General features: G+C 41.1%; 1 protein-coding gene across 3 annotated transcripts; it reads right to left on the reverse strand.

The window, feature by feature from the left end:
* Nucleotides 1–4,154: 4,154 nt before the first annotated feature.
* On the reverse strand, nt 4,155–21,361 carry YPEL5 (yippee like 5). Of its 3 annotated transcripts, none has more exons than XM_066378597.1 (3): nt 21,218–21,361; nt 7,644–7,808; nt 4,155–6,036 (listed from the first exon to the last, which is right to left on the reverse strand). In XM_066378597.1, exons 2-3 carry the CDS (start codon nt 7,782–7,784, stop codon nt 5,812–5,814), a joined length of 366 nt encoding a protein of 121 aa, XP_066234694.1. In that variant the 5' UTR covers nt 7,785–7,808; nt 21,218–21,361; the 3' UTR covers nt 4,155–5,811. The 3 variants fall into 3 exon arrangements, with proteins under 3 accessions (XP_066234694.1, XP_066234695.1, XP_066234696.1); XM_066378598.1 differs by lacking the exon at nt 21,218–21,361 and adding an exon at nt 20,164–20,522; XM_066378599.1 differs by lacking the exon at nt 21,218–21,361 and adding an exon at nt 19,892–19,947.
* Nucleotides 21,362–27,079: the final 5,718 nt, after the last annotated feature.

Raw genomic sequence — 27,079 nt, forward strand, 5'->3', positions numbered from 1 at the left:
ACAATAACTAGAAACTTCTATTATTTATAGTTTCCAAAGCATTTCTTCACATCTGATTTCACATGGCTCCCACAACTCTACCCAGCTGGAGTAAAGTCATCTCACTTCAGGTTAGTAGCTAATAGCAACAATAACAGACTACCCCATATTATTCTTTTCTTAAAGACAGGTCAGACTCTCAGTTAAGAAGTAAATTTCTTGCATACTCATGCCATCTACTGGTACTTTTTTGGCAGCATGGGTTCCAGCTTATTTTATATTAAAAATCTGTTTTTCTTCAGTGTAAACTTCAGAACCACTCAAATGTTTCATTCCTCGTTACTCAACTCATTAAAAAAAATACCCCCATCCCAATCTTTGAAACTTGTTTTCTAAGAAGCGTATTCTAAAATGGCAGTCAAGACTTTCTTAGGAAAGGGACTGAAATACTTCTTCCTTCTGGCATACTGACAGGTTTTAGAAACACCTCTGAGCACTTTCCAATTGGCTTAGAACCCAGGGAAGGGAGATGGCTTAGCTAGGGACAGAAAACACTCATGGGGTTACCACGTGTTCAGAGTAACACTTCCATGTTGCCCAGTAGTTCCTGGGCGGGCTTCAGGTAGAGTGGGTTAGTTGAGAAGGTAAGAAAGGCACTTCATGGTGCCTCAAAGCCTGGAGGAGCAGGACCTTCTGGAGAAAAGATGAAGCCAACCTCCTAACTCAGGGGGGCAGGAGTAAGGTTTCTTAAACTGCACCCGTCCCTGAAAACCTCTGGTCAACCCTCAGAAACACAAACACCTTTTCTAAAACTTGCGTATTGCTATGGATATGGACCCTGAATTAGGTGAAATTTGTCTTTGTACTTTGCTTTAAATCCAGGGCCAAGAAATGACTTATTTAACTTTAGGGCAAACTGGCAGGGAAATAAACTGAGATGATATGGTATGTAAACCATTTCTCTTACACCTTTAGGGTAAACCATTTCTCTTACATCTTTAGGACTCTTTAAAAACTGAACTATTAGAGTGGTAGTGTGAAACAGGCTGAGATAAACACAGAATAAAATTGGATTTGAAAAGTAACTAGTCAATCTTAGTTAAAACTTTTTGTAGGATTCTAACTGGGGGTAAAATTAAGCTTCCTTTCTTTAAAATTTACATTAAGATTGCATTCAATGAACCTTTTACATGTCTTCCTTTGGCTCCATGGTAGTAGAAAAATAGAAGCTTCTACAATTTTTAAAAGCAAAGTAAAATATCGATTGTAGTAGATTATGAACCTTCTGTATGGCAAAAGGTCAAGGGTAACATTTTTTTTTTTTTTTTTTTTTTTTGCATTTTTCTGAAGCTGGAAACAGGGAGAGACAGTCAGACAGACTCCCGCATGCGCCCGACCGGGATCCACCCGGCACGCCCACCATGGGGTGGGGCTCTGCCCACCAGGGGGGCGATGCTCTGCCCATCCTGGGCGTCGCCATGTTGCGACCAGAGCCACTCTAGCGCCTGGGGCAGAGGCCACAGAGCCATCCCCAGTGCCCGGGCCATCTTTGCTCCAATGGAGCCTTGGCTGCGGGAGGGGAAGAGAGAGATAGAGAGGAAGGCGCGGCGGAGGGGTGGGGAAGCAAATGGGCGCTTCTCCTGTGTGCCCTGGCCGGGAATCAAACCCGGGTCCTCCGCACGCTAGGCCGACGCTCTACCGCTGAGCCAACCGGCCAGGGCGCAAGGGTAACATTTGATACACAGATTTCATGCCCTAATTTGCTTAAAGGCTTAGCAAGCACATATCAAGACTAGGAAGAACTTTGAAAGCATTCTGGTCATTCTCTCCTTTAGAGCAAAATTAGGTTATTGTGAAGGGTTGTTTAGGATTACTAAAAGAGGAATTGTTAGACCATATATTTTCCCTAAAAACACCTTTTCTAAAACAGGTTTTCAGGGCAAATATTACACTATATTCTAACAAGAACCATTTAAATGTTTTTATAATTCATACTTGAGAAAACCAAGTTTCACAGGTTAAGTTACACACTTCCCAAAGTCACCTAGCCAATAAATCACAATCAGCATTGAAGACAGGTCTTTAAAGTCTATTGATAGTTTTGAAACTTTTTCCCAGAGATATTTTTTCTATCCTGAAAAGTCAGTTTATCTCTAGCCCTGGCTGGGCAGCTCGGTTGATTAGAGCTTCATCCTGATATGTGAGTTGGGTCCCCGGTCAGGGCACATACAAGAATCAACCAATAAATGCATAAAAAAGTGGAACACTGAAACTGTTTTTTCTTTCTCTCCCCTTCCTCTTTTTTCTCTAAAAAGTCAATATATAAAGAGTTTTTAAAAGTCAGCTTATCTAACTGTTGTACTTACCCACTTTTAAGCTGTTTTACCAGGTGGAAATCACATTAATCCGTAGTTTCTTATTCACACTTCTAAGACTGTGGCCCTCTTGTGACAAATTCCTTTTACCAAGTGGTAACACACAACCAACCACACACTGAGTTTGAATAACCCTATAAATAATGATTTTCATGTACTAGCAGATAGGTTTATCTCTACCTGAGTGACTAAGTATTTGGGGAGAAAATGGGGGCATAATTCACGGTTTAACAAGGCTCCCAAGTGGTCAAATTGCAGAGGATTTAAAAAACCTAAATAGTTAGTGATGTCAAAGATCACAAAACCCCTCATGGAGCTTTTGGAATGTATATTTTACTAAATATAGCAATTTCAATTTGGAAAGTCTCAGTATATTAAAATAAAGAAGTTATATATTTCATATCCCATTTAGGATGAATATCCACCCTTTTCTCATTTCTGCTTTATTTCTATAACGTATCTTCATATCAGTGCAGAGTGCTGGCCAAACAGGTTTTCTCAGTTTAATCTTGCTGTATTCCCAATTCATACCTTCCCTAGATTAGAAATAGTTTGGGTTTTACATGGCTCCTGGTGGGTAGCTGGTCAGACATGAAATTAGTGGTTATCTGTTTAAATTGAGATATTTTTATAATTGTGGAAATGAACCATCATAAGTATGTCTCTGAATAATTTTCAAAATCGGTAGTTTCCCAGTCCTGCCCAATTAAAAATTGCCTGTGGACCAGTTTAGACTTGCATTTAAACGTCCCGTATGACGTTTATGAATAGGTAAATTTAGAAAACAGACATGGTTACTGCTATTTTTCTCCTCCAATCTCAAAACAGCTATTCACAATTGTAATTTAAATCATTACATAATTACTAACAATTTTTAAATTTAGGTTATTTAACTTAGGGTGCATCTAATATATAAAAGCACTCATGATGTTTAAGATCAAAACAGTTTACTGTCATTTACCTAAAACTAAGAGGAACTCTAGTTTTCAAAGGAAAAAGCTTATCAGTATACCTTTTAGTAACCCACTTATTATGCAGTACATTTACCTGTATTTGGTTAATCTTCCCGTTACAAAACAATTTTTTTTTTTTTTTTTTTTTTTTTTAGGCGAGAGGAGGGGAAATAGTGAGGCAGACTCCTACATGCACCCCGACCGGGATCCACCCGGCAACCTCCTCTGAAGCCAATGCTTGAGTACCAAGCTATCTTTAGTACCCGAGGCTGATGATCTAAGACCAAGCTACCCTCAGTATCTGGGGCCACACTCAAACCAACTGAGCCACTGGCTGTGGAAGAAGAGGGGGAGAAAAAGAGGGGAGAGAAGCAGATGGTCACTTTCCTGTGTGCCCTGATCTGACTGGGGATCAAACTCAGGATGTGCATACAGTCGACTAACACTCTATCCACTGAGCCACCAGACAGGGCCCCAAATCATTTTCATTAGTGGTTTCGCACCTCAAGTAAATGAGTTTGCTTTTCTGTAGAGAATCCAATCTGACTGGATCTTCCATATTGCTTGCTATGGTACCTGCCTCAGTCACTTATGTTAACCTAGCGATGTGATATATTATTTGTAGTTGTCAGCATCTGAAGCAAAATCATCTCAGAGACATTAATATTGGTAAATTCAATATCTCCAAGTGTAAATAAGGTAGCATTAACTAAGCCAGAATGTCACCTGGCACCAACTGAAGCAAGATATAGCCACTCAAAGGTATGATGTATATATTCATAGCTATAACTAAGATAATTACTAGACAAAGATCAGTAGCAGGAAATAAGTAGCAGTATTGCACCAATGCAAGACAAAATATACTTTATTGTGACAGCAAATGCACATAGTGCTATAGGTAAGACATGCTACTCGGAATCTGCATATAACAAAGGCCAGTATGAAAATGAGTAGGAATGAATATTGTTTCTTAATGCTTGAATATTTAGTCCATGGTGAAGGAAAGACAAAATTTGTGTCCACTTATCTCAAATGCAGTATTATACACCTACTTAATCAGATCCCTATGCCTCTAACCAAGAGCCCAAAGGCAAGTAAGAGAAACCTAGTCTTAATTGTACTCAGAAGTTACTTCTTAGATTAACGACAGATTTTGCTGAGGCAAATTTTCTCTCTAGACAAAAACTTAGAAATTGAGCACTCAAACATTCATTCAAATTAATCAATTTTAATGTCATTTTTTCCACAGAAACAAATACTAGACTATCTAGAAAGTTTGGATAAAGAAACATTTACATTTTAATACTTCATAATGCTGTAAATTTTGGGCTAAAATAACACCCTGAGTCAAATTTGATCCCTTTCCACTTGAAGGGACCAAGTACAGTCTCAATTTCAATAACTGAATTTCTTAGGGAAGGGCTGAGAAAATAATGCTAATGAGAGCTACTTCTTTGTTGAAACTATTAGGCTCTACAAACTTGTCAAAATCAAAGCAAAACTGAGGATAGGCTGAAATGCTTTGCAAAGCAGTATTTTTAGATAGACTGCTTCATTTCCCCCTTCTTTTAGAATAGATGCAGATGAAATGCTTTCTGCATGAATGCACAATGACATTCTGTTCAGCTGTTTTCTAAATACAATACTGTGGATTTAAACAGTATAATTTAAACAAAGTAGCATCTTACAGTCAATTTAGTGTAAGAGATGAAAAGAAATAGTACTAAGAAAATTACTTATCAAATACTCTGCTCTTTTTAAAGGTGTTTTTTAAAAGCAACACAGGACCAAAAACATTCAACTATTACTTTATTTATATTACTATGCTTAAGTTACACGGAAAGGACAACCAAGCAGTTCTGCCCCATTTCAGGAAAAGTTTCCAATCAACACCAATTACATGGTGACAAATAACCAGGAATGGTGACATCTTTGAGTCAAGACTGACAAGGAAGAATGGGCTCTGGTGCTCCAGTTCATCTCCAACAAGAATATGGCACAACGGCCAGCACAAGCCATACTAACACTGAACCTTGAGCGCTGGTCACAAATTCGGATCTCTTCTCTGAAGCTAGCAAATCAAATGAAATAACTGGGTCTAAAAAAAAAGGTTTAAAATGAAGCCCAAATAAATTTAAAAACCATGCTCTTGACCTATTTCCCTTTCAAAATTTACATAAAACACACTTTTCCACACTAATAGCCCAGATTTTTTCCCCACATAGCCCACCATGTAGCTGCAGATAGACTATTCTGCCTCGAGATGTAAGAGTAGGGAAAAAAGTAACATCATCTGCATAATATTCTCTCTATACACTGTTGTTGGATGGAAAATACAAAATTAAAAAAAGAAAGAAAGAAAGAAAAGTTCCATCTCAGATTCTCATAACCTCTTGTTCCGCAGTTCATGAATCCGACTCTGATGCTAAGGTGACAGTGTATGTAAGTAGGTTTTTGTTTTCAGTGAAGGAGACCTGGGAAAAGATGAAGTTATCTCTTTTTCTTCAAGAGTTATCAGATGGTACATGCTCCTCAAAGCCCTCACTCTCCCGAACTAGAGCGCGTTCCAGGATCACACGGCCTTCCTTATAACGCTGGCTGTCTTCAGTGGCAAACTCATAGATCCATCCCAGTTTGCTATTGCAGTTTTTACAGCTCACGTCCCGAACCATGTGGCGGCCAGTGAGCATGACTCGGTCTTGAACTTCACTGTACTGCAGATTAACTACCTAAAAAACAAGTGAAAACAAAATTGCAAAGGCGAGTCAATTATTTGCCAAAAGGTACACACAATAGTTGGTTGGTGCAGTAATAGCAAATTCAGAAAAGCAAACAGCAGTTATGTTTCTGGGTTGTAGTGAAGAGTCCTTGACTTGGAGACAAAGCGTAAGGCTGGGTTCAATTTTTATTATTCTCCATTTTATGATGAGTGCAAACCAAAGTAAAAGAACTAGTACACAACAGGTATTCCATTAAAAAGTTTGCCAAATTTGTTTCTGAAAATACAGTTTATAAACAACCAGACTGGGGAGAAGCCTATTATAGACCATATATTGCAATACAATGTTTTCAAGTGGGTTCAAAGAAACTCTAAAGAATTTCCACTGATTCTGAATACTCAACAATCCTCTATACTTTACTTTTCTGTAAAGGTCAGATAGTAAATATTTTTGGCTTTGAGGTCAATATGGTCTTTGTTGTAACTATTTAGCCTACTGTTGTAGCACAAAAACAGCCACAGATAATACATAAATGAATGAGCATGGCTGTGCATCATTAAATTTTATTTTTTAAAAATGTCTGACCTGTGGTGGCACAGTGGATAAAGCAGCAACCTGGAACACTGAGGTCACCAGTTCAAAACCCTGGGCTTGCCCAGTGAAAGCACATAGGGGAAGCAACTATGAGTTGATGCTTCCTGCTCCTCCCCGCCCCCCTGCCTGCCTTTCTCTCTCTCTCCTCTAACTAAAATGAATAAATAAAATCTTTAAAAAAACAAAGCAAAACAAAAAACAAGCCCTGGGTGCTTACTCAGTTGGTTGGGGCGTCACCCCAGTAAAACAAACAAAAACAAAAAGAGGAAGCTGGCCTGTCATAGTGTGCCAAATCCTGCCCTACACCTATCAATTCTCTGAGAGAAAAACTTGTTTCTAAATTGAACTGGGGAAGTTGAGCTGACCTGTGCACTAGTTCTGTTCCTTAGCCTAAAAGATTTGGAAATTCAACTTCGCTAGTACACATTAGACTCCAGAAGGCAGAAATCACATCAACCAATCTCAAAGCAAACCAGAAATTAAAGAAGCAGGTAGACTAGACATTTATTTGTAAATCAGGACATACTCTTCCTATTGGCAAACCTATGTAATAAACTAAATCATAATCAGAGGGATAATTGGTGACCATAAATTAGAGCAAGGCCAGTTGGTTAGACGATCCTTTTTCATTTGCATTGTCAAGCTCTGAGAGCTTAATGTAGCTATTTCCTTATAAAAATAAACCAGTGACATGGGTATGGGGACGTCTCAGCCCTTCCATAGTGTGTGAAGTCACTACAGTACTAGATCCTGAAGTCACTACTAAATCCTTAACACTGAATGTTTTTTGAATAGAGACCACTCTTCTAATTATAATCGTGGTTCAACTTCCAAGATTAAAAACTAGTAATGCCTTCCTGAGGTCCACTCAAAGACAAATTAGTGGGCAATTATTTCTATAGTTTGCAGCTCTCATTCTGAGTCTTCCTAGTATCTCCAAGCTCTGTGTAGTATTCTGGACTAATTCCAAATGTATCCACCACTCAACCCACTTAGGAAATGAAACTGATTTTCCCACAAACCTTGTTAAAAAGAAATGCTCTGCCAGTGGCGCCTGTGAACCGAGTGGAGATGAGTTCTGAGCGGTTGGTCAGAATTGTATCACAGTTTGCACAAGAAAACAGACGGGTGCCACCAATATGATCAAGGAAAATTCTGCCCATTTTTATAGCTGAGGTTCTAATGACCTAGGAGCAAATGGAAAAGGACAATAAATGCATTGTGATTAAAAAAAATTGTTAGTCTCTACTTGGTGGGGGTCATAGAGAACCATTTATGTATGTGATCTCTGCTTTGGAGTATTCAATATGTGAAATAGCTGACGCTGAATGAAAGGATCCAAAGGTCATGCACTGAACAAATAAACAGGCATACACCAGCTAAGATAGTTTAGAAGCAGTGAGCCAATGAACGAAACATGCTTAGGCAGGAAAAAGAATGGTATTACCTCTCTTTTGGTTGGTATGAAAAAAATAGGTAGAATATGGAATATCAGAAACTGATACAAAGCACAGGTAGAGAGGTGAGAAGAAAGGTTTAGCTTAAGTGTTAAGTATATATTGAGTATGCATAATTTAAGAAAAGAGTTGTGGGACATGAGTGGGATGATCAGGTAAGACTAGAAAAAGGGCAATCAGAGAATGAGTGGGTTTCTGGTCGGCACATGTAGCTATAGCCATTCAGGGGTGATGGCACTAACACTGTAGTAAGTTTGAGTCTGTGGAGCACTGTACTAGGTGATTTCAAAATCATAACTCTGTGAGGTTAACACCCCCACGTCATACATTATCCAAAGATATTAATAGGTCCAAGTTTATACAACTTTCAAGTAGAGAAAAATCGTAACTGGAATGCAACTGACCCAACTCAAAGCCAAACTTCTTTCATTACCCTATATTGCCTCCTCTTAAGAAGAGGACACAGAAGATGGTCTAAGCTTGACAGAAGGCTAGGAAAACAAGTACAGTGAAGGGAGAGGTGAGCCATTATTACATAACTTACAGTCAATAAATCATACTGATTCAATAGGTCACAGAAATGAAGAAACTGGAGGTAAGCTCTGAATCCAACTTAGATATAGATATAGTCAAGAATACACTATAAGCTTTCATTAAAAAGAGAATTTATTCCTGGGTATAGTTATCAGCTCCTGTGTTTTAAATATTTAATACTACATGTCTTTAAATGGCGTGCAGAGCTGATATAGCTGCCATTATGAAAACAAAATATAGATTCCACCTTTATAATTAGAATCCACCGTCATCTTAAATTTGGGGAAATTCCATTACAATTTTTTTTTAAAGTTCTATTCGTCTTACCTCTGTGAACTTTCTCAGCCATTAGGCAGTCCTAATGTCTTCAGAACTGTCGTTATCACAAAGGTCATTACGATTCCCGTTACACATTATAATATAAAAGTTTAATAAGGAATGAAAAACAAATGGTGACTATAATTACAATTTATAGCTGGCAAAAGGAAAACCAGTCCACAATGTCAATGAATAAACCCCGGGTAAAAACGCCAAGACCTAAGAAATGACATGTAGCTTTTCGATTACCTTTCTGCAAAAGGACAATAGCTAAGACTCACTGCCTATTTTTTTGGCTCTTAAGATGATAACATTACTTTTTCCATATTCTTAAGAACACAGTACTGTTCCACAAAGGGCAGAGGTTGCAAATTTGAGGCTCACAGGCTGAATTCACTTAGTGGTACAGGGATATAGCAGTGAACAAAACAGACCAATAACCCTTTCTCACAAAATATAAGTGGCCAGGTTTCGCCCACAGTTTTTTATTCTTAATAAAAAGCAGTTGAGTTGCCACTTAATATTTGAGAGTTCACTAAAGGACCTGTATTTTGAGTCCCCCCCCCTCAAACAATGGGGAGATCCAGCAACACAGGAATGTATTCATGTAGGTCAACAACTGACTTGAGTTGAGGTAGCTTTAACTTTCCCCACAAGGTCATTTCATTGCTCACTCTCTACTCTGCATCGTCTAATTACCTTTGACTTTTCAGTTTCAGACTTTTTTTTTTTTTTGTATTTTTCTGAAGCTGGAAACGGGGAGAGACAGTCAGACAGACTCCCGCATGTGCCTGACCGGGATCTACCCGGCACGCCCACCAGGGGGCGACGCTCTGCCCACCAGGGGACGACGCTCTGCCCCTCCGGGGCGTCGCTCTGTTGCGACCAGAGCCACTCTAGCGCCTGGGGCAGAGGCCGAGGAGCCATCCTCAGCGCCCGGGCCATCTTTGCTCCAATGGAGCCTCAGCTGCCGGAGGGGAAGAGAGAGACAGAGAGGAAGGAGAGGGGGAGGGGTGGAGAAGCAGATGGACGCTTCTCCTGTGTGCCCTGGCCAGGGATCGAACCCGGGACTTCTGCACGCCAGGCCGACGCTCCACCACTGAGCCAACCGGCCAGGGCCAGTTTAAGACTTTTTTGTGTGTGTTTTTCAGAAGTGAGAAGCGGGGAGGGTGGCAGACAGACTCCCACATGCGCACCTGACCGGGATCCACCCGGCATGCCCACCAGGGGGCGATGCTCTGCCCATCTGGGGCATTGCCTCGTTGCAACTGGAGCCATTCCAGTGCCTGAGGCAGAGGCCATGGAGCCATCCTCAGCGCCAGGGCCAACTTTTGCTCCAATGGAGCCTTGGCTGTGGGAGGGAAAGAGAGAGAGAAAGGAGAGAGGGAAGGGTGGAGAAGCAGATGGGTGCTTTCTACTGTGTGCTCTGGCTGGGAATCGAACCCAGACTTCCACACACAGGGTTGACACTCTACCACTGAGCCAACCAACCAGGGCCCAGTTTAAGACTCTTGATGTAAATAAAGTGTTGGGCAACTCTGTGAGCAGTTGATTTTAGTCATGTTTCTTAATATTGGTCCTTTAGAGTAATTCAGCCTCCAGTGTGGGTTTCTGAGACTTGTGACTTTTTCCTTCAAACTTAAATAGTATTTATATTGTAGTTAATTTCAACCATAACGTAGAACTAACTAGATGTTTTTAAATTTACAATGGCAGATATAATTCCGTGGAAAATGTACTGGATTTCAAAATGAACTTTTCCTATGCTTCTACCAACGTTCTATCTTTGGTTCAAAATTACAATATAGCGTGACCTATATTTGCTACTAGATACAGGCAAGCTCTTTAGTTCTCAGTGGGGTAGGTAGATTTAACATGATTTCATCCCCCTGCTTCAAATCCAGTTGATCTTTTACTCTGTTACCCAAGGATTTTTACTGGGTTCAATGATATGATTCATTACCAAGACCAAAAATATCAGTGTGGAATCACCCTTCCTAGTTGTGGCTGCCATTTACAGAGTCCTATATTCATATGTAAAATGTAGTTTTTATTTTATTTATTGAATAAGACTGTAGACTGTAAAATGTTTTCTTTATAAGAAAACTGTTCTTAAAGAGAGAAGCTAGAATGGCCATGGAACCTAGCAAAAGGAAGCAAAACAACACTTGCTGTCAAAGTTATTGAGAAGTATGAAAACCTCTGTAGGGTCTTTCGCTTCCAGGTGTTAAGCCTTAGCTTTGCAGGGCTATTTTCAAAACCTCCTACTGATTCACATTAGCTATGCTCTCAGGAGGCTGACATCAACCAGAAAGCCACTTTACTATGTGAGCAGCAGGTCATTAAAAAAGCAAAGACATAATACTTGAATCAGGCTTCCCTGAACCCGGATGATATAATAAACTCTTCCTTAGGCCTAGTGATTATTTAGTGTCTATACTGTATGGGACATTGCCCTTAGTATTTTACATACTTAATCTTACAATTTCTAAAGTGGGTATTTATTACCCTACCTTTGTAGAGAAATAAAGATTGTATGACTTTCTGAAACTGGTATCTGAACTACATCTTGCTCCAGTTCTTTGCATTCCTGCCTCCATGCTGACCCTGTATTCCCTATCTTGGTGGCAATTCCAATCACACTCTCCTAAACTAGAAACCCTGGCAACTTCTTAAAAGAAACTGCAAAAGCAACAATATCTTCCAAATCACTTTTGGAGGTCTTTCCTTTCTCTCCATCCTGAATGTCAATTCAAACTCTCATCACTTTTATATAAAATTCTTGGGTCAGGGAGTGTGTACTACATTATTAAATGCATCATACAATCATAGGTGCCACTTACTTTTGTGCTAAAGTAGATAGTGCTACAAAAATATGGGCAGAGACGTGTTTAAGACACCCCTAGGAGCGCATACAGAACACGAACTTTGAAACGTTTTCTTGACTGGATAATATGAGTATAGCTGATTTGTACAAAATTTTAAAAAAGCCAAAAAAAGTTTTGTTTTGTATTTTTCTGAAGTGAGAAGCAGGGAGGCAGAGAGACAGACTCCCGCATGCACCCAACCAAGATCCACCAGCCTAGCCCACCAGGGAGCGATGCTCTGCCCATCTGGGGCATTGCTCCGTTGCAACTGGAGCCATTCTAACACCTGAGGTGGAGGCCACAGAGCCATCCTCAGCACCCGGGCCAACTTTGCTCCAATAGAGCCTTGGCTGTTTAAGGGGAAGAGAGAGACAGAAAGGAGAGGGGGAGAGGTGGAGAAGCAGATGGGCGCTTCTCCTGTGTGCCCTGACTGGAAATCAAACCCGGGATGTCTACACACCAGGCCGACGCTCTACCACCAAGCCAACCGGCCTGGGCCGCCAAAAAGTTTTTAAAGGAATAACAGGCAAATTGTAAAAATTAGCCACTGTACATGTAAAATCGAATATTTTTTAGTAAATTTATGAAGCTGTGCCACCATCATCACAAACCAGCTTTAGAATCATTTCCATCATCTCTCCCAATTTCCAACAAACTCTCTGAAGTCAATCCCTCCTCCCACCGAGTCAAACATAACCATTTATCTACTTCTGACTTTTTAAAATTAAAAATATATCCCAAATATGCTAATCACCTTGCTTGAATTTAGAAGAGTTCCAAATCTCTTCAGCCATGTATTTCTAAAACATCTTAAGAGTGCCCTGCTTTCACAGATGACTAAAGTTCTGTCTTGATTCTATGGGCCACCTAACTCTATCCCTACATAATAAAATACACTTTGGTATGTATCAGTGAAGTTCAAGTTTATAATCAAAGGCCAAACTCATCACAGTTAAAGCTTTAACACGTTTTCTTCCTTTTCAATTTTCAAGCAAAAGCCAGTAATTTAATAATCTGAATTTTTATAAGTACCATTCCCAGATAATTTTATAAATATGGCCTCTTTGGTACTGCCGTTTCTTAGATCCGGGTTATTAAAATCCTTAAAAGGTTGAAATAAGAGAAGTACAAAACTTGGTTATTTAGCTGGGATCCTATTATCAGTTTATTTAAAATTACTGGGAACAGTGAGGGGTCAGGTTGAAAATACAAATGAAATTCATAGATGATATGTAGATATTTTAGTAATTTCCAACTTCCTCCACCTTCAACAAACAGCATATTTAGCAACCTAGAACTTTTAATTTCTATTTTAATAAGAGACTCTGGGAAGCAATCACAGTTTAGGACCTCTATCCTTTCACAATTTTTTTTTAAAATTTATTTAAAGGATTTACAGAGAGAGAGAGAGAGAGAGAGAGAGAGAGAGAGAGAGAGAGAGAGAATGTATGTGTGTTTAAAGGCAAAGTGTCCATTTTTTAAGGGAGAGGAAGGGAGATAGACAGACTCCCACATGTGCACCGACTGGGATCCACCCAGCAAACCCTGCCTGTGTCCAATGCTTGAATCAGCCCAGCCATCCTCAGTGCCTGGGGCAGATGCTCAAACCAATCAAGCCATTGGCTGTGAGAGGGGAAGAGAGAGAGAAGGGGGAGACAGAGGAGATGAGAAGCAGATGGTTGTTTCTCATGTGTACTCTGACTGGAGATTGAACCTGGCATGTCTGCACCTTGGGCAGATGCTCCACCCACTGAGCCAGCCGGCCAGGGCCAGGAATGTATTATTTTAATTAGACATTACAGACTACATAAATTCCTACTCTGAATCCAAACAATTTCTAAAAAAGACTATTTTTTTTAATAAATTGAGTTAATTTTTTAGAGTATGTTTAGGTTCACAGGAAAATAAGGTAGATTTCTCAAATATTCCCTGCCCCCACACATGCATAGCCTCCCTCATTATCAACATCCCTCACCACAGTGGTCCCATCTGTTACAGTTAATGAACCTACAATGACACATAATCATCCAAACACCCTAATTCACATTAGGGTTCACTCTCAGTGTACATACCATGGGTTAGGACAAATGTATGACACACACCCATCATTATGGCATCACAGTATTCTCACTGGCTTAAAAATCCCTTGTGCTCTGCCTATTCATCTTTCCCATCAACCCGATTTTTTTTACCATTTCCATAGTTTCACCTTTTCCAGAATGTCATGTAGTTGGAATCACAGACATCCAGTATGTAGCTTTTTAAAATTGGATTCTCTCATTTAAAAACAATTTGTTCAAGGTTCCTCTATGCCTTTTGATGTAGTTTACGTATCTACCTACTGAAGGACATTGTGGTTGCTTTCAAGTTTTGGCAATTGTAAGTAAAGCTGAAATGATGATTTAATTATGGATAAGAAGACATCCATGTCCAGGTTTTTGGGTAGACATGTTTTCAATTCCTTTGGGTAAATACCAAGGAGTGCAATTGCTGGATCATATATTTTGTTAGAAACCACGATACTGTCTATCAATAATCAATTAGAATTCCAGTTGTTCTCCATCTTCATGAGCATTTGGTATTGTCAGTGTTCTGGATTTTAACCATTCTAACTGGTGTGTAGTGGCATCTCACTGTTGTTTTAATTCTTATTTCTCTGATGACATATGAGGTGAAGCATCTTATCACATGCTGTTTGCCATATGTACACCTTCTTTGGTGAGGTGTCTGTTAAGGTCTTTGGCCCCCTTTTTAACCCTTTGAGTAGTATAAACCTTTATGTACGTCCTCATACCTCCTGACCATCCACAGTAAAAAAAATTTTATTCTAAAAATGTGTAAGGCAACATTAAAAAGAGGCAAATGTATGTTGTTCTTGTCTCCATAAATTGGTTATCAAACAAACATGATTTTGAGTTAATAAAACTGGAACTAATTTTATTTTTTGGAAAATAACTCACTTCTGGGAGTCAGCAAGCATGAAAAAAGCTCATTACTCAAAGGGTTAAGTGGGCTATTTTCTCATTGTTGAGTTTTGGCAAATTTTTATGTTTTGGATAATAGTCCTTTATCAGATACATCTCTTGCAAATATATTCTCCCAGTCTGTGGCCTGGCTTTCTCATTCTCTTGACATTGTCTTTCATAGAGCAGAAGTTTTAAATTTTAATACAGTACAGCGTATCAATTATTTATTTCATGGATGATGCTATTGTGTTGTCTTTAAAGTCACTGCCATACTCATGATCATATAGGTTTTATCTTTTAGGAGTTTTATAGTTTTGCATTTTTCATAGTCCTGTTATCTATTTTGAATTAATTTTTGTGAATGTGGTGTAAGGTCTGTGTCTAGGTTCAATTTTTTGCATATGGATGTATAGATATTCCACACCATTCAGCACAAAGACTATCTTTGCTCCAGTGTAATGCCTTGATTCACTGTCAAACATCAGTTGACTATATGATATTTACGTGTATCTGTTTCTGGGCTCTCAATTCTGTTTCATTAATCTATTCTGTCTATTCTTTTGCCAATACCATTATTATCTTAATCACTGTCACTTTATAGCAAGTCTAGAAGTTGGGTAATGTCAGTCTTCCAGCTTCTTTTTCTGTGTTGGCTACTCTGGGTCTTTTACCTCTCTAAGAAACTTTAGGGTCAGTTTATTGATATTCACAAGGTAGCCTGTTGGGATTTTGATTGGCACTGTACTGAATCTACAGATCAAGGTAGGAAAAACTGACATCTTGACAACACTGAGTCTTCCTATCCATGAACATGAAATCTCTCTCCATTTAGTTAGTTCTTGATTTCATTCATTAGCATTAAGAATTTTATATTTTTACTCATAATAGCACACAGTTTGTTATATATGTATACAAAAATATTTGGGGGGGGGGATGCTAATATAAATGGTATTGTTTTTAATTGCAAATTCCAATTGTTCATTGCTGGTGGTAATGCACGCAAACAAATGAAATGTTATGGTATCTTATTCTTTAGTTTGTCTTGTTGCTAGATATTTTCCTTAAAAGCAGGGGTCAGCAAACAGGGCTGTGGGCAAAATTCAGCTCACCACCTGTTTTTCTACTGTCCATGAGCTAATAATATTATACTTTTAAATGGATAGGGGGGAATAAATCAAAAGAATATTTTTGTGACACATAAAAATTACATGAAATTCAATTTCCAGTGTCCTAAATAAAATTTTATAGGAACATACCCACGCACACTTATTTATAATTAGCTGTTCTCTCAGTACAATGGCATAGTTTGGTTAATTACAACTGAAACTTAATGGTTGCAAAGATTACGATATTCACTATCCATCCACTGAAAGCGTACCAACCCCTGCCTAAAAATCTGTTCGGATAGTAAAAGCACCTTTCATTTAGAAAGCAGACAGTCTAAAAATAAACTTGGGTGGCATTCAGATTTAAGGATCAACAGAAGTATTTGAGAAGGTTAATTTAATCCTGCTCCCTTTTCTTTATGGTTTTTACTAGCTAAAATCTTTAACTCTCTGTAATCAGCTCAGCAAGTTGAAGATCAACTATAAAAAGATTATAAAAAATAGATAATATATATCCAGCTTCTGCTTTCTTCTCTCCTCACCCCCAGGATTTAAACAATATAGCTCAAATACTTGAATTTAGGAATTAGATTGCCCAAGTTCAAATCCCAGCTCTGTCCTTTAAAACCTGTGTAAACTTTGGGTAAGGTGTCCTTCCCTTCCTAATCTGTAAAATGGAAATAGTAGTATCCATCCCTGACTTGTGAGAACTGGACATAATACATTCTTAGAACAGTGCCTGGCATACAGTAAATGCTTTATTAATCTTTATTTAGGTTAATCTAGTAAAACAGAATACCTTCTTCAACATTCACCACCCCAACTTCCCTCTCCTATGAGAGATGAAGAAAACAAGGCTCAGAAAGTACATGAAACAAACAACAATCAACTGGCTTTACCACCTGTCAATTACTACAAAGCTAGGTGACCAGATGACAGAAATTACAAGCAGGAGGAAAGTCAGAAACCTTCTAAAGCACCTCAAATTCTTAGTGTCGCAGTTCTAGGTCTTAAAATATGTACTTGTCCTACCTGTAACTAATAATCTAGTTCACGTAGCCTGGCTGCTAGCTCAGTGGCCCGTGTGTGGATGTCCCAGGTTCCATTCCTGGTCAGGACACACAGGATAAGAGTTCATCTGCATCTCCATCCCTCCCCCCACCCCATCAGTCTGTCTGTCTCTCTCCATCCCTTTTTCTCTCTTCTCCTCTCCTCCTTGCAGCCAAGGCTCAATTAGAGCGAGTTGGCCAAGGGTGCTGAGGAGAGTTCCTTGGCCTGCCTCAGACGCTAAAAAAATGGCTCCAGTTGCAACAGAGCAAGGATCCTGAATGGGCAGAGCATCGCCCCCTAGTGGGCTTGCTGGGTGGATCTCAGTCTGGGAGTATGCGGGAGTCTGTCTCTGCCTCCTCTTGCCTCACTTAAAAAAAAATAGGCCCTGGCTGGTTGGCTCAGTGGTAGGTAGAGCGTCGGCCTGGCATGCAGGAGTCCCAGGTTCGATTCCCGGCCAGGGCACACAGGAGAAGCGCCCATATGCTTCTCCACCCCTCCCCCTCTCCTTCCTCTCTGTCTCTCTCTTCCCCTCCTGCAGCCAAGGCTCCACTGGAGCAAAGTTGGCCAGGGCGCTGAGAATGGCTCTATAGCCTCTGCCTCAGGCACTAGAATGGCTCTGGTTGCAACAGAGTAACACCCCAGATGGGCAGAGCATCGCCCCCTGGTGGGCATGGTGGGTGGATCCCAGTCGGGCGCATGCGGGAGTCTGTCTGACTGCCTCCCTGTTTCCAGCTTCAGAAAAATACAAAAAATAAATAAATAAATAAAATCCAGTTCACATTCATCACTGGCAAGTACAATACCCTGAAAGAGGCAGCACATTTACCAGCCCTAAAAATACCTGGGAGAATAGTAGGTATTGATTTGCATTTCTAAGGACCCTCCCATGGGAAAATACCTACTTCATAGACGTTTCCTTTGTAATAGAACAACTGAGCATTTCCACAGACCACAGGAAACACATACTACCAGAACTGAGAGGGGCTTTTCCACTGCAACAGAAGGTGGTGGTGGACAGAAGCAGGGTACAAGCCTCTTCTGCAAGGAACTAACTGCAGAAACCTAGTAAAGAAAGGGTTTTAAAGTAATCTGTCATTCAGGGGAGGTTGTTTTGCAAACAGTTCTGCTGAAATGGAAACATGCGGAAGCATGCTTGTATTTCTGGTTTTCAGTCTCTGCTCTTTCCAAAACAAAGAAAGGAACAAAACCCAAAGAACTTTTAACAGTGCTGGGTTGATTACTATAATTGATTTTAATGTTATGGTAACCTCATTAACTATTTTTATACTGATTTGTGACTAAATTCTATAAAAAACCTACACAAGAAAATAAACGAGTTTTCTCCATAAAACTAGTTTTCCAATTTTTGTACAAAAATCTCATCAAGCCAAGCTTCTGGTTACACAAGAAAGCTGTGCTTCCTTCTGTAAATTCTTTTGCAATACCTGACCAGTTTCCTCTGCTAAGTCAAATGTTATTCTGGTTGTGGAATCAGGTTTTCATTTGACAGTAATTTTATATTTTTGTTCTTGACCCTCAAATAATGCCTTTGTTGTTGTTAGATGTTTTCCAAGTTTACTGTATTTCTATAACACTTTTTGTTTAGTCATCACTAGAAAATAAGACTAGTCATGTAATTCAGTGAGTCATCTAAAACAATCCAAGTTGATAATCTCCCCAGCCTTTTGGCAAGACAAATTCAAGATCTCTTGTTTGCTGAGATGTAATACCATGGGTCAAAACAGTCTCAAACTGAATAACTGAAGTATAATTTAACTCTCTGGTGTCCTGATTCAGGTGTCAAGTAAATTCATGTCATATCTAAGATCAGTTCCTACATTACCTTTACTATGCAGGATTACCAGAGAAACTGATATCGACTTATATAGCCATTTAGTTTATTTTAAAACTTAAAATATTCTGGGCACAAATACATTTAGGATTGTCTTCACAATTCATGATTATATTTAGGATGAGCTTCATGTCTCATGGACTGGTTTTTTTTTGGAGGCTGGTAGCTAAATTCTTCTTTTTGACTTAATTTTAATCTTATTTCTCTTCCCTTTTTACTGTTTCCAAATGTTATCCTCTCTTCTACCACTTAGGTAGAGCAAAAGAAAAGGCAGATAGGTCTAGGGATAAGTCCTTAATGATCCAACCAGATATTATTTTAGAAAAACACATATGGATTTTACTAATATTTTTAGAAAAGTTGTTAAAATCTAATTTACTTAGTTCCCTATGTATAGTTAAATAATATAATTGAACACATTTCATCACCCTCTCTATAGATAAGATGGTTGTTAGAGACAATAACTTTTTAAAAAGAAAGGAAAAAAGAAAAAGTCAGCCAGTAAGTGGGCTTATAGGAGCCCACTGAGCTGGGTGAGGGCACCCTCTTAAAAGGTAGACATTAGTCCTTTCCAAAGAGCTATATTCCATCTGTGCTCCAGTGCACTCCCATAAAGATAATGGGATACGTGGAAAATATTTTGTGTGCCAAACTGCACAAGCTCCACCTTCTGTTTGTACATGCTCCAGGCCTGTTTTTGCTCCTAGCCCTGTGTCTGCCTGATAGCAATCCAAAGCCTCTTCATCTTCTAGGCCTAATCAATACCAATCCACTACATAACGTTTCCAAACTTACCGTCATCTTGCCCCATTTTTCCCCCTCCCTCCCCTCTCCAAAACATTAATATTTAACTTTGCATTGTTATTCTCAATTTCAATTGTCTATGACTATTCACTAAACTGTAAGCTTTAAGACAAAGATTCAGGATTCTTTGCAATTTCCTTCATACCTAACACAGTACAAGTATGCAATAAACTTTTAGGAAAAGAATACACCAAGACACTTCACATCTGGCACAAATATGTACACTGGAAACACTTCATGCATTTTGGTTCGTCTGTTTGAAAGCAGCTGCAACACCGCATATGTGGCTGTGCGAAATTAGCCAATATCCTATTACCACCAGTTACTTCAACAACAAGTCTAATTTTCCAGAAACACAAGGTTAGTCTGAGGTTACTTCAGGTTTTCCATCTGTCAAGGAGACCTGGAATAAAAATCCTCAGATTACCAACAGGGTTCTGTAAACAGAAAAAGTTTAAAAATAAATGAGCTGTACACTTTCCAGACTCTCCTTTGAAGGAAGGATTAATAGGCGGTGTCAGGATTAAACAGCTCTCGGTAGTAGTTCAGTTTTCCAATTCCCACTGTTCACAATACTCATTGTCCTACCTATCTCCACAGGAGCGTAGAATGAAGGAGTTGCACGAGCACGCCTGCGCTCCCACCAGCCGGGGGAAGGACGGCCAGGCCAGCCCGCAGCCCGCAGCCCAGGCTGGCCCCAGCTGATTGCGGGCACGTGACAGCGCGGGCCAATGGGGAGGGGCTGGGGCGCGGTGCGGCCTCCGGAGGCACAACAAACACCGGCCGAGACAGCTGAGCCGCCGGCTGCGCGGCCCCGCGGTCTCGCGGCCACCCAACAATCGCACCACGCCCTCCGCCAGGCGAGCGGGGACTCCCTCCCTTGGTTCGGGTGTCAGCCGATCAGGAGGAGGGCTGGGTGGCGAACGTTCATCCGGCAGGGCAGAAAACAAAAGCCCACACCGCCCGCCGCAAATGCTAGACAGCCGGGAATACAGACTGTTTAAGAGCCGGCCCCGACAGGGCGTCATCACCGCCCCACAACTCTAAGTCGAGTTCGCACTTCACTTGGGGGACAAGGCTGCAGCGATGCGACCAAAGCAGGAGGCCTCCTGCCTACCATCGCGGCGCGGAGCCTGGGGCGCGCCCCCGACACTGCGGCGGGGACGCGGCCCGTGGGGGCGGGGCAGCCGAGGGGGGTGGGGGTCGCAGGCCAAACTGTCCACGGAGGCGGCGCCGGAGGCCTCCGCCGCGTTGTGCGGGGACTCCGAGGCGGCGCCGGGGGGGAGTGGCCAAACGGGACGGTGCGGACGACGAGCTGAGGGTCGCGGCTGTGGCGGTCGCGCCGGTCGTCCCGGCTGCGCCGCGGGGGCGGGCCGACGGCGGCCGCAGCTCCCGGGCCTCACAAAGAGGAAACAGCCCAGCTAGTCTGCCCGCAGCCCCCGCAGGCCCCCCAGCCCCCGCCGCCCAGGCCCGCCCAAGGTGGTCGGAGCGGCTGCGCTGGGACCCCGAGGGTAGCGCGATGAGGAAGAACCACTTCCTTCCTGGGCCCCCGCCCCGGACCAGATTCCCGAGTGCTTCGAAGTCGCCGACCTAGGGGGCTTCCCAGCAGGCCCCGAGCCCAGCACCTGCCTGTGTTACTCACCCCGATCGGCTGTGAGCTCCGCGGCTGCCTGCGGCTTTTCCCGTCTCAGCTGGGATGAAGCCCCTCGGCCACCCTAGATTCTAGGTTTAGTCAGGCCCCGGCCTTGGCCCCGCCTCTCCCTGGTTGGGCCTCGACGTCAATCATCCACTATGGCCCCGCCCCTCGAAGCGTTGGTTCTCCCGGTTGGTCCAAAACGTTCTTCATTTTGTAGGCTCCGCCCTCTCCCCAGCACCCAGCCCCTTCCGCTGGGCTCCGCCCCTTCTCTGGTTCACCCAACCCCCATCTCCAACTCTCTGTTGCGTTGCTGCCCACCCCTCCCAGAAGTCGCAGACCCGGGGCAAGCCCTTTGCAGTTAGCCCCGCCCCTAACCCAACACCTCGGACTTGTACAGCCAATCAAAGGATAACTCTGTTCCTCTCCTGAGGCGTCCAATGTGAAGAGACTTAGGATCCACCCCCTCCCAGCTGAGAGCATACAACAAGCGTCCACGTGAGTCAGCTTCTTAAAGGAGAAGGCTCAGTCTTTCTAATTGCTGCAGCTGTGAGACCTCGCGCGTCCTCAGCGTCACCAGGTGATGGTTACGGCCTAGCTTCCTGAGGCCCAGTGATGACGAGTGAAAACAGGCTGTTTTCTAAACTAAGAAATAGTTGTCACGCACCGTGTAATTAATTCCTTTGAACTTGTTTACTTTTGCCACTTCTTATGGAGGGTCAAATTTTATTTCCAGACCCCCAAACCCTTTGAGTCTGAGCATATAGGTTGAAGTCCTGAAGAATATCTACGGAACACATGATTTTTCAAGTGTGCCCAGCTTTATTTACAATTCACTGAGTTTTCTCTTGGTAGTGGGAACTGATTATCAAAAAGAAGAGAGAAAATTCGCTCTCCTGCATGGAGAAATGATTCCTTAGGAGAGTCTGAAATTTGTTTATTAAAAGGATAGCTATTCCCTGAACCCTAATGTAAGGTTTTCCATTTCCATTCCATTAGAATTTTCCAAGTAGATACATTAATGATCTTTGGCTGACTTTCAGGATAAAGCATAAATATTGATGATACATATTTCTCAGGTAAAAAAGACTAACATTTGAAATTAATCTGCAAGGTGTATAAAGCCATCAGTAGTGGGATAGAGGTTTTGAAGCAAATCCATAGCATTTGACTCCTCATCAACCCCAAATTCACCAGTATTGTCACTTGAACATCAAAGATAAAAGGAATAATTATCTTTTGATAGGTGGAGGTTCCCGAGGGAAAAGGAAGTTTTAAATCTTTAAAATATTTTTCTCCTCATTTTTTTATTTAGCTATAATTACAAGAGTAACACATGTTCATTGTAGGAAGCTTATTCAGACTCATTCTGAACAGAGACCTCTGTCCTCTGCTTATAGCTGCATATATATCCTTCTGTTCTTCCCAAACATGCATGAAAGCATATTATACCTTTATTCTTCAACTTGATTTTTGCATTCAATATGTTATGGCCATCCTTCCACATTATATTTATATTTTCTGTACAAATTTACCTTTTTCTCCATTGCTTTCTATTGAAAAAAAATGGCTTCACCATTGTTGGGCGGATAAAATGTATCATGCTCACTTTGTTAAAGATGGCGCTGCTCACGTGGAGGCCGTTGCCCAGGTGATATTAATGTGTGTCTCTGTGGGCTGTGGGCAGGCATAATCCTTGTAGCCTGGGGCTTAGTTTTGGGATTAAGCCTTTCCCACCCTTTTTGATGTGGGGTGGTACAATCCCATCATGCCCCAGATAAGTGACTTTGTATTAGAAACTTCCCTATTTTGTATATTGGATTAAAGGTTATGAATCTACACCAGGGGTCCCCAAACTTTTTACACAGGGGGCCAGTTCACTGTCCCTCAGACTGTTGGAGGGCCGGACATTAAAAAAAAACTATGAACAAATCCCTATGCACACTGCATATATCTTATTTTAAAATAAAAAAACCAAAACAGGAACAAATACAGTATTTAAAATAAAGAACAAGTAAATTTAAATCAATAAACTGACCAGTATTTCGATGGGAACTATGCTCCTCTCACTGACCACCAATGAAAGAGGTGCCCCTTCCGAAAGTGCAGCGGGAGCCAGATAAATGGCCTCAGGGGGCCGCATGTGGCCCACGGGCCGTAGTCTGGGGACCCCTGATCTACACTATAAAATAGGGGCAGAACAGGAGCTTGCTCTCTTGGTTCCTGAGATTAGCAGAGCGGAGAGAGCAGAGAGCAGAGAAAGGCCATGTGGAGGAGGCCAGGAGAAGCAGCCAAGATGGCAGAGTGTTGAGTGAGAAGCCAGTTAGTGCAGAGTTTATGCAGAGAGAAGGAAGGAGATGGGGAACAGAGGTGAATAAGTCTGGTGAGCTAGAAACCTTTGATTCTAGGAAACTCGGATAAGTCAGTAGCTTTGTGAGCACTGAATGTGAGTGGGTTTTGGAGCCCAGTGTGTGTTTTTACTTGCCCGCCGGGTGCAAGCTAGGATTAAAGAAGATGGCTCATCAGTTTTTGGCTCCGTTTTTTCTTTACCGACTGTCCGAATCCAATGCGAACCTGCATGGGCCAGGCGGCTGTGATAGTGGCCGTGGCCACTGGCTTTACAACCATCTTTTATTAAACATTGTTCTTTTTACTGGTAGACACACAGAGATCCCTTTGTCCTTTTGTTACCAAAAATATTGCTGTAATGAACATCCATGTTAATCAAGAAAATATTTTTCCAGAATTTCTATGTATAATCTTCTGTATATAATATAATGCCTAAATCCACAGAAATGAGTTTTTCTCAGTGAACACTTGAAGTACCAAGTAAAATAATGTGGAATATTTATTTAACAAATGCATATAAAGTGTTTACTTTTACTGTCTTCAGTGCTTTAAAATTATTAACTCATTTAATTTTATAACAACGTCGGTACTGTTATTCCCATTTTACATATGAGTAAACTGAGACACCATGATTAACTTGTCCAAAGTCACACAGTAGAGTTATTGAACACATTTGTACACTTGGAAGAGAATAATAAAAATCATATTTTAGAAAGATTGAATTACATGATGGTGATGTGCACAATTAGAATCCAAATATGAGGTAAGGAGGTATTGGGCAGATAAAATATATTATGCTCACTTTGTTAAAGATGGCGCTGCCCACGTGGAGGCCATCGCCCAGGTGATATTAATGTGTGTTGGGGGCGGGCTGTGGGCAGGCAGGATCCTTGTAGTCTGGGGCTTGGTTTTAGCACTAAACCTTTCCCACCCTTTTTAATGTGGGGTGGTACAATCCCATCATGTCTCTGATAAGTGACTTTGTATTATAGACTTCCCTATTTTGTATATTGGATTAAAGGTTTTGATTTCTACACTATAAAATGGGGGCAGAACAGGAGCTTGCTCTCTTGGTTCCTGAGATTAATATTAGAGGAGAGAACAGAGAGGAGAGCAGAGAAAGGCCACGTGGAGGAGGCCAGGAGAAGCAGCCAAGATGGCAGTGTGTTGAGTGAGAAGCCAGTTTGTGCAGAGTTTGTGCAGGGAGAAGGAAGGAGTTGGGGAACAGAGGTGAATAAAGTCTGGTGAGCTAGAAACCTTTGATTCTAGGAAACTCGGATAAGTCAGTAGCTTTGTGAGCACTGAATGTGAGTGGGTTTTGGAGCCCAGTGTGTGTTTTTACTTGCCCGCCGGGTGCAAGCTAGGATTAAAGATGATGGCAACCATCAGTTTTTGGCTCCGTTTTTTCTTTACCGACTGTCCAAATCCAATGTGAACCTGCGTGGGCTAGGTGGCTGTGATGGTGGCCCTGGATACTGGCTTTACAGGAGGGCAAATAGGAGTGGAACTGAAGAGGCAGGTTTAATTTTTCCAAGAATAGCTGCACAGGACTATTTATAAATGGACAAGAAGAGAGAATTTCCAAAGATAAACCAGAGACTATCTGTTGGGCGAATAAAATGTATTATGCTCACTTTGTTAAAGATGGCGCTGCCCACATGGAGGCCGTCGCCCAGGTGATATTAATGTGTGTTGGGGGCGGGCTGTGGGCAGGCAGGATCCTTGTAGCCTGGGGCTTGGTTTTGGGATTAAGCCTTTCCCACCCTTTTTGATGTGGGGTGATACAGTCCCATCATGACCCAGATAAGTGACTTTGTATTATAGACTTCCCTATTTTGTATATTGGATGAAAGGTTATGAAGCTACACTATAAAATGGGGGCAGAACGGGAGTTTACTCTCTTGGTTCCTGAGATTATCATTAGAGGAGAGCAGAAAGAGGCCATGTGGCCAGGAGAAGCAGCCAAGATGGCGGAGTGTTGAGTGAGGGGCCAGTCTGTGCAGAGTTTGTTCAGGGAGAAGGAAAGAGATGGGGAACAGAGGTGAATAAGTCTGGTGAGCTAGAAACCTTTGATTCTAGGAAACTCGGATAAGTCAGTAGCTTTGTGAGCACTGAATGTGAGTGGGTTTTGGAGCCCAGTGTCTGTTTTACTTGCCCGCCGGGTGCAAGCTAGGATTAAAGAAGACGGCTCATCAGTTTTTGGCTCCATTTTTTCTTTACCGACTGTCCGAATCCAATGCGAACCTGCATGGGCCAGGCGGCTGTGATAGTGGCCGTGGCTTCTGGCTTTACACTATCCTAGATGACTGGCAGGTAATGATCTCCCATTGTTAGATTTATGTGGTTGGGAAGATTGATTTAGGGTGAGATGATGGGTATGAACTAAAGGTGGCATGCCCATTCCAAATAAAGAATATAGAGTTGAAGGTAACATAACAAACAGAACAATGAAAAAGAAAGGGTGAGAGATTTGAAAAATATCTTGGGCTTTTGGTTAAAGTTGTGTTACATCTATTTAATTTGGAATAAATTGGCACTTTATAATACTGACACTTCCCCATCAACAAAATAGTTCCATTTATTCAAGTGTTCTTTTATGTCTTTCATTAAAATTTCATGGTACAGCTGCCTTTATGTTTTTCATATATCTTCTTAGGATTAAATTAGGTAATATAGATTTTCTGGGGATATTATGGGTTGAATTGTGTGTCCCCTCCATTCCAATTCAGATGTTTTTGGGTTTTTTTTAATTTTGAAGAGTTTTATTGAAGGAGGAAATTTGTTAAATATGTCAGCCGCATATGGCTGACATGGGGCATAGCAGGCCCAAATTGTGCACAGAGTATATTTCAGAGGCTGGTGATATACCCTTTGACTACATACAGGTGGGGGGGGGGCATGACAGCATGACATAATCATTAACAAGATTAACATTTGTCTAGGGGATTTACAGAAAACATTAAAACTTTCAAGGTAATACAATCAAAGACATTCACAAATTCTTTCAGTATCTATCTCTCTTCCTATGCCTAGAGGTATACGTTAATCTTAGGATTCCAGGAAGGGAAGGAAAGCTAAGATTGGTGTAGGGTGGTACGTTAATTTTCCCTCTTACTGAAAGCAAAAGGAAGTTCTTCAGATAACCTTAGTCCTTTCAGAGAACTTAAAACTAAATGACCCTAGTTGTCCTTGTAAGTCAGGAGACTTCTATATTCTCCTTCCTCCATTTTCCAAAGAAAGGACAGGAAAGCCTGACATTTTCTCTCAGAATATTAATATTAATTTGCAGCTTTTTGGTACCTTACAACATTCTCCACTGGTTTTATATCCTAAGTCAAATTTTTTACGTAATTTACTGAAAAGCATGGGGCTGTTGTGTAGGGATATTAACTTATAACATGTAACAAATATTTAACAAATAGAATTATTAGCAATACAGTTTACTAAAGAAACAAATGTTACTGATCAATTTCCTATAAACTGTACAAACCTTTTGCAACTTACATAGAACTAATTGACTTT

Source organism: Saccopteryx leptura, chromosome 3 (genome assembly GCF_036850995.1).
Source record: "Saccopteryx leptura isolate mSacLep1 chromosome 3, mSacLep1_pri_phased_curated, whole genome shotgun sequence".
NCBI lineage: Eukaryota > Metazoa > Chordata > Mammalia > Chiroptera > Emballonuridae > Saccopteryx > Saccopteryx leptura.

Coding starts and splice junctions, on each gene's coding strand:
- YPEL5 (XM_066378597.1), bottom strand. CDS start 7,784: ATGGGCAGAATTTTCCTTGATCATATTGGTGGCACCCGTCTGTTTTCT. Junction 6,037..7,643: donor GAGCATTTCTTTTTAACAAG/GTTTGTGGGAAA, acceptor CTTGTTTTTTAG/GTAGTTAATCTGCAGTACAG.